The sequence below is a fragment of the Condylura cristata genome, unplaced genomic scaffold (assembly GCF_000260355.1).
Source record: "Condylura cristata isolate star-nosed mole 26May11 unplaced genomic scaffold, ConCri1.0 scaffold00002, whole genome shotgun sequence".
Lineage (NCBI taxonomy): Eukaryota > Metazoa > Chordata > Mammalia > Eulipotyphla > Talpidae > Condylura > Condylura cristata.
In genome coordinates this window covers 79149593-79157620 of record NW_004567103.1, presented here as the reverse complement: position 1 = coordinate 79157620, position 8028 = coordinate 79149593, and the positions used below count along the sequence as shown (strand labels likewise).

At 47.7% G+C, this 8028-nt stretch overlaps 1 protein-coding gene across 2 annotated transcripts in view; it reads left to right on the top strand.

Annotated features, from left to right (window-relative positions):
- CCDC93 (coiled-coil domain containing 93) overlaps positions 1–7159 on the top strand; it is an 85484-nt gene extending 78325 nt beyond the window's left edge. For both annotated transcript variants that reach the window (XM_012728032.1, XM_004674710.2), the window contains exon 24: positions 2675–7159. In XM_012728032.1, coding sequence (XP_012583486.1) covers positions 2675–2728 — 54 coding nt within the window. In that variant the 3' untranslated portion in view covers positions 2729–7159. The remainder of the gene's footprint in view (positions 1–2674) is intronic.
- Positions 7160–8028: the final 869 nt, after the last annotated feature.

Sequence of the window (8028 nt, the reverse complement as noted above, 5' to 3'; positions counted from 1 at the left end):
GTGCTTGCTGCCCCCCATTCTATATCCTCATTCTTTAGCCAAAGTAATTCTGTTTTATATCTTGCAGTTGTGGGTAAGATCTTATTGATGGTAGAAAAACAGTTTGGAAAAGGTGGACCTTTATCCCAGGGTGAAATCTCTACCCATAACCTCTCAGTTCTGCTCCCTTTACCTGTCTGTCCCCTGAATTTACCTGCCTCCTCCTGAGTTCTGTATTCTCATCACAGGGGTCCCTAGCAGTTGTGCTGGGCAGTGGGTATTCTTCATGCAGAGCACAGTGTCCTCATCCATAGCATGGCTTTGGCCATCCTCTAGTTCCCTTTGTTGGATTTGGTTTGCATGAATTGAGCACCGGTAATGCCCATGGTCTCCATGGAGCTACCAAGCCATGCCCTCATTCTGGCTTCCAGCCTCCACCAATACTAGGGTTTCTTTGAACGGGGACATTAGGTTATCTCTAAGTTGCACCATCTTTGCTTCCCCGGAAAGTTTGCTAGTAACAAGTCAACCCGGGAACATCATAGACTCTGAAGTCACCTGAATCTCACTGTTAACGTTAATTAATAGTGTCTCTAAACCACAGTCTCTTACAAGTTCACCCAGATTTAAATTCCAGCCTAGTACTGATGGATGCAAACCATACATGTTTATGATGCTGACTGGGGGTACATCCTCTCAAGTGAGCTGAACTCCCTGTAAGTGAAGCAAGGCTGTGGGGCCCCAGTTTCACAAGTGCCACGTAAGTCCTCCAGGACTCTTTGTGTTTGCTTTGAACAGAGAGTACCATTCTGTGGTCTCCCAAAGGCTTCCAGTAGATCTCATGAAATTTAATAAGCACTCGCACAGATAAGGTGACAGCTTAGAATATCTTTACTGAAAAATTCAAGCATTGACTCATATGGTGTGAGACTTTGCTCTGGTGGGGGCTTTTTACTGCAGGAGGGTTTTGATGATTCTCAGTTGTTTTTGCCTCATTTAAAAGGGAAGCGGGGTGGAACAGTTGAAACTTATTTGTATTTTATTGTTTCATCTTTTTGTGGGAACATTCAAAATACACAGAAGTGGGGCAAGTAGCATAGCAGTGTTACAGTATCACTGTCTGTCTGCCTGTTCTTGTTCCATCTCTGCCTTTTCCCCCTTTGGGGGGATAAAGTGGAGGCTGAGGTTTCCCCCCACCGAACATTTCTCAATAATTAATTCTTAAAAGGAAATTTTTCTTCTTAACTTTTCTAGAACAAATGTTACTCAACTTGACCTTCATTCTCTTCCAACCCCCAAGAAAAAAATTGCCTATCTCCTCCAAAAACAGGTGCTTAATATGTGCCAGGGTACCTTGCTTCGGACAGATTTCAGTCTTCCCCATCCAAGAGCCTGGCTGGTCCCCAGCTTGAGTAGGAGATAAGTGCAAGCTGCACCTGTCTTAGTAAAATCAGAACCATTGCAGCCATGAACCAAAGAAAACAAGGGGCCATAGAGAATGAGGCGTACCCCGCCAGGCCCAGAGAGATGGAAAGTGTGGCTGGGGGTATGTTGGCATATATGCTTAAGAGTGAAAGGTGTTTGCTCACACAGTAAATGGACTTCCACTTACTGGCTGTTGGAGGCCTGTGCCCTCAGCTCTACCTTCCAGGACCTTCGTACTACCACCATCACCTCCCAGTTTAAAGCAGGGCTCCTTGTAACATGGCCCAGGGAAGGGGTGGAGACTTGTGCTAGCAGGAGTGGGCCTACTCAGCTCTCAGGCTGTGGGAACAAAGGGGCAGAGGCCGCTCGGCAGGTGTGAAGATGTCTGACCGTGCAAAGGTGGCTTCAAGCCACCTGAGGTCAGATTCCATAGGCAGGGGGTGGGACCTGTGACCCCCTTCAATAATGTCCCTCAGCACAGAGTAACAGATTTCATACACTTCATTTTTCAGGGGGAGGTGAGGAAGGGGCATGGTCTCTTTGAGGACTACCTCTCATCCCATCTCTGAGTTTCTTCCTGAAAGCTACCTCTGCTGCTGTCAGATGCGAACTTTTCTGTCTCAGATGTTCTCACTTCTATGTGCACTGAAAACCAAACAAAAGATCAAGACAAAGTCAAACTAGCATGCTAGCACAGAATGGAGGCATACAGCAAAGGAGGAGGGCAAAATACAGGAGGGGAAGGATGAACACAAAGAGAATGTGGTGATGGGTTGGGGTGTTAAAGTGGCAGGAGAACTATGGGGACAACAGCAAAGTAAGAAAAAAATTAATTAAAAAATATTTTTAAAAAACAACACTGGGAACATCTTGAAAACTTTTCTGGATCTTCTGCCTGCTATGTCGACTTAGAGCTGCCTTTTGTCTAAATTCCTAGACTCTGTCTCCAAACATCTCCCCACTTTGCAACGTAGCAGTCCGGTCTCTGCTTACTTCGGTCTCTGTTTTCTGCTTCCCTTAGATGTTTGAGACTCATGAAGTCTTTTGGGATGATAATACCCAATCCTCTCCTCATCTTAGTCTGAATAATCCAGGAATTCAGCATCATTACAGCTATTTTGACACTGGAAGTCAGCATAGCCCAAGGATGTTTCACTGTGGTGTAGCCAGCTAGGAAGTGGGGTAGGTGGTCAGGCCTGGGAGACGGACAGCGAGACCTCCTGCGCCTCACATGGGTGCTAACATAGTCACCACTCTGCTTCCCCTCCAGGAGGGCCGCAAGAACGAGGTGCTGCTGTCCAAGGTGAAAGCCAAGGCCTCCTGAACATTCCCCTCCATCATCCTGCGTCACCGATTTTTTTTTTTAATGCCATATGTCAACTACAAGATCATGAAATGGTTGTGATCCTGAATAGAGAGAGGCAGGTGTAATGATTCCCAGCACCCTGGATATGTCCTTGCTCCTGTTTGCTTCCATTTCATCTCTGTGTTGGTTGTTGATGGAATAGACCATGTAAACATGCAGCCCGGATAACACCCATCATCCTGTGAAGAATTATGGGTGGGACTTGGTTTTTGTGTTGATCCGACTTTTATTTCTCTAGTAACATTGCCGATATGAAGGTTCCTGTGTTTGTATGGGTTCTCTGAATAAAGAGGAATTCCTTTGTTCAACAAGTATTAATTGAGCAATAAGCACTGAGGAAAACAGAAGTATGTCACTTAGCCCTACACTCAGCAAGTGACCAGGGAGCAGTATCGTCCACTGGGGCCCAGAACATGGCCACCTTGGGATTTTTCTTACCAGTCACCAGCCATGTCAGTGCTGGTGACTTGGGCCCTTCATCAGCCCATGGTACCTTTCCTTCCTGGCTCCCTGAAGTGCCAGCTGGTAGGCTTAATGATGTAGCAACTAGCGTGACATACCAGTGTTGTTAACCTAATCCTTATACACTACTCATGTTCATTTCATCAAGAATTGAAAACAAGGGCTTCATTTTGAGGATGTTTAAATAACGACACCTTCATGGCCACTTTCCCTCGAGTCACAGCCAGCCTGGGGCTGGCCTGTGCAGTCCCCTGCTTGCAAGCAGGTTCCATGTGGCCTGCTGTCCACTTTAAGCCTGGGAGGGGGCACACACGCCACTCACTGCAGCCTGGGCAGGAGAGAGGTGATCATTCCAAGAGTCCAGCTTCAGGCAGGTACCGCTGCATGTCAGAAGAGGAAGAGCAGTGAGGTGTGTGGAGGATGTGGGAGACTTCGTGGAGGGGTCTAAAAGAGGAAACCTATGTTAATAGACAGAGGTAGGTAAGAAGACCATTTTCAGTAGACACAACTATGATTGAAAACTCAAGAGGGAGCAGGGAAAATACAAGGCATGTTTGTTGGGAGAGAAGTAGATGGGCCAGACTCTGCAGGAGGCCTTAGAAACCAGTCCAGGAGATGGCTGAGGACCAGACTCTGAGGGCCTTGAAGGAAGAGCTGAGGGCATCATTTTGTCACCTGGAAATAGACAGTCCAAACCAAACCTGGGGCCCCTCCTGCCCTGGCCCTCAGAGCCTGGCGACTCAGACCCATCTCGCAGACCCCAGCACCAGGGTTGCACTTCATCCACATAAACCTGCACATTTGGATCACAGAACAAAAGCATAAACATGATGGGAAAACAGGGCACTCGGTGCAGCACACAGCTGACTGTGTTTTCAGGCCCCTAATGTACGTCACATGCATGGACTTAGACATAACAGTCCAGTGCTGGGTTAGCAACAGCCGTTGGCTTCTGAGCAGCTGTGAGCCCTGCTGGTGTGCTGGGAGGGGCCAGCATTTGAAGCTGTGCTTTCACTGGCCTGTGACTTTACTAAGGCTGGCCCCTGGGCTGTGCTCATTTTTGAGTTTGAAAAGGCGTCATAATGTTGAGCCAAATAATTGCCGAAGAGCAGGTGGCGCTTTGAGGGCAATGGAAAGGGAAGAGGGAGCAGTGTCACTGTAAATTATTGCAGGTTCAGGGAAACATCTCCATTACCGTGTTGAGAAGTTCTCAGACCCGCCTGCTCACCATCAGCTCTTTGAGCAGTAAGGAGATGATATATTTACCTGTTCAGAGGTGGTAGAGGAGTAGGTGACAAGTCAGGGTCACTGACATCGTGTTGGGTAAGACATGGCTAATCCAACACAGAAAGTCTCTCTAAAAGCGAGGGCATGTATTGGGGGCTGAAGATTTTCCTTAGGCTTGGTTTTGGTGTCAGGAGATACCAGTAGGTATCTTTTCCCTATTGTTAATCATCAATGCCTAATAGAGATAATAGTTTCCATTCCTTGAGCAAGCTTTGCATGAGACCTTGGGGCCAGTCTTAGCACTGTATGTTTGCCACAGATGCCCACAGTGGACAGTGCCTCTATCAGGAGATGCCCTGGGTCCCTAATCAAGTCCCCCAGGGGTTACCTCCAAGGACCCCATCCTGATGTGTGCCAAGAATATAGTTGTGTATACCACTAAGCCCACAGGCTTTTCTGGTTTTAAAAAGAGGGAAACGTCCTTTATGATTTTTATGCTTCAGGAAGAACAGACTTTCCCAGGAAGCAACAGTGTCCTCTGCTCAGGCAACACCATGAGGTTGCGAACTGCAGCCCTCCTGTGACTGACCGCCTGGCCCTGGAATTCCCAGCAGCCTCTGGGTCAGGGATCCCTACCTCCATGCTTCCCATGGAGTACATGGGGATGCTTTGGTTTGAGCCAAAATCGGCCACTGTGAGCAGCACACAGCTAGATGATCACAAAGTATCTGGGGAGAAACTTGGGGCCTACTTCTTGTCTTTGACCTGAGCTCAGTCTCACGTGTATGACGAGGGACTGTGACCAGCACTGGAGGGAGGTCCAAGTGTTAGAGAACAGCTGTCACAGTAACACAACAGGGATCTTTCCCTTTTGACAGGCCGTCTCCCAAGCTTGTCAGCCTCAACTCTTTTTAGGGGCTGAGCTTATGGCTTTAATCGGTTCATGTCCACAGCTTGTATTCTGTGGGAAGCCAGGTCCTGCCTGTATCCACTGAGCCTGGTCAGCAGAACCGTGAGGCACATGGCCAGTGTTAGTGGGGGGGCCTTTCCCAAGCTGAGGACATGCCCCCAACAGTGCCAGAGCCCTTAGGGCCTCCTGAAACAGGAACCGAGGGTGGGGAGGGTCTCAGCAGCCCTCTTCTTACCTACCTCACACAGTGCTATCTCTGGCCTCAGGCTGAACCAGGAGGTGCCTGTCAGGGCTGTCACGACCAGAGCTGACCTGTGGGGAAGGGCACTGCCACAGTAAGCGGTGACCGGTAAACCTTTTCCGCCTTGATATCTGCTGCCTCAGCATGACTTGTGCCCTCTCGACAGGTGACTGTTGTCTATAGGTGTCAGAGGGAAGTACTTTCAGCAATAAGTTTGCACAGTTAACTTAGGCTGAGCCTGAGATGGCCATAGTTGACTTGAAGGAGTCTTTAAAGAAGAGCTACAGTCCAGTAACCAGCCTGTAGGATGAGGTGCCCACCGCCTGTCCATGTGGCTGGGCAATACTCAGCTGGGGTGCTCAGTAATGCCCAGCCACCCACCCCCCCTTGGTCCTTTCGCCCCACTCCAGAGCATATTTTTTTACATATGCTGATGGGATGAAAATGCTGTATAAAAAGTATTAATAACAGTCTTTCTTCACACAATAAATGTGTAAAAGCAGGAAACATTGAGTAGCTGATCTGCAGTATCTTTGACAATGTAGGGAATCCTAGGGGCTCCCCACCCCAGCCTTACGTCATTTCCTCCAACATAACAAGCTCACACCTGCACTTGGCCTCTACTGTTGCCTCTGTCTTGACCATTGCTCCAAGATTGTGGGTGGTGGCTTTCCCTGACCACCTCATCTTGTACAAAGCAGTTCAGTGTCAAGCCTGCAGCCCTGATCACCTCCTCCTCTTTCCCTGCTGCCCACTTTGGTGGCAAAAGTCACTGTTTGAATCTCTTAGTCTCCTGGGAGATTTGAGAGTAACTTTGGAGCCACAAAAGCAAGCACCCTGCTGTGTCCTAGTGTCTGGCTAAATGGATGACTGAGGAATTGTGGTCGGATATAATGCTTCCCCAAATTGCAACTTTGTGTCCTGCATCAGCAGGCGGAACCATATTATTTATGCTGAATTTGAGAACAGGGAGGCAGTTTTACTCAGCAACTTTAGAGGGTCTTCTGACCTCAAAGGTTAGAACCTTTCAAAGGTTCTACAGATGTCCTTGTTCCCCATGTAAGGAAATAAAAGAGGAAAGGAACACATTAATGTCAGAGGTTAGATCGTGTATGTTTTAGTTCAAAATATGTCATGAAATCTAAAGGTAACTTGACTGGTTGAAATGACCCAGCCACATGGATTGAAAGAATGGGAAGCTGACCTCAATAGGTTGGCAGAGTCTGGCCTGTACAACCCTCCAGCTTCCCAATAGCTATCAAAAATGCAAATGCACAAATCTTGTGAGCCAGCAATACTGCTTCTAAGAATATCCCTCTGTGCAAAGATTTGCTTTGCAGCCTTGTTTGTAATAGTGAAAAGTTGGAAATTACCACCAAGATGGGAAAATGGTTAAGTAAAGGATGACATAGTCATACAATGAAATATTAAAGGAAATTTAAAAGAAAGAAAGATGCTGTCCTGTATATACTGCCAGGGAATGATGCCCAGCATACATGGTTGGGCTGGGAGTAGAGGGGGAAGAAGTTCTTGCTGTGTTTTTTTTTTTTTTAAAAAGAGGAAGGAAGGAAAGAAGAAAAGTGTGTGTAGTGGGTATATTGGGGGGGGGGGTGTCTCTGTAAACATGTATCTCAAACATCAGCTTGCTGTGCCAGGGTGTCTCTGGACATGCACAGCAACTAGGCATCCTTGGTGGCCTCTGGGAAGAGGGATGGGAATTAACTTTTCACTGTATACCTTTTGTACCTTTTAAATTTTGTACTGTGTACATGCATTATCTATTTGAAAAAATAAAAATTTTTAAATTTTGACTTGGCTTAGTTTTCTAAAAGTATAGAAACAAAACGGCTATCCTGTTCAGTAAATGTGCTTTCCTTGGGAATGTTGAATCAGAAGTACTTAAGCTCTCCTGTTCCTGGCTCTAGGGGGCTAGGGAAGTGAAAAAAAAAAAGCCTCTCCTCTTCCGGTGGAACAATACTGGGAGAGCAGCTGCAGAAACAAGGACTGGTCTCCTGGGTGCTGTGAGTGTTGGGGTGGCAGGGAGGGGGCGAGGCAACAAGTGGCCTGACGCCGTGAAGCCCCGAGAACAGACTGAGGCTGCTGCAGTTGCCTCCATCTCCTGAACGTCACAGCACAACCCCTGTTTGTCTAGCTTTGGGGGACAAAAAGTACAGCTGGTATCTCTGAGCCATGATCTGAGGGGAAGCATTAACCTCCAAGAACTGAGGTCGGTGAAGGTAGCTGGTTCTATGCCGCGCTGGCTGGGGTGGCAGTGTGCCCAAGCCCAGGAGAGGAATCATGAAGGTGGTTCTGAAGCAGTCATGGGAATCCGATTTCCATTCCCCAAAAATGGAATACAGATGGCTGTCTAAACCACCAATGGCCGGTGGCAAGGAGATGATCATCAGCAAGATGTGC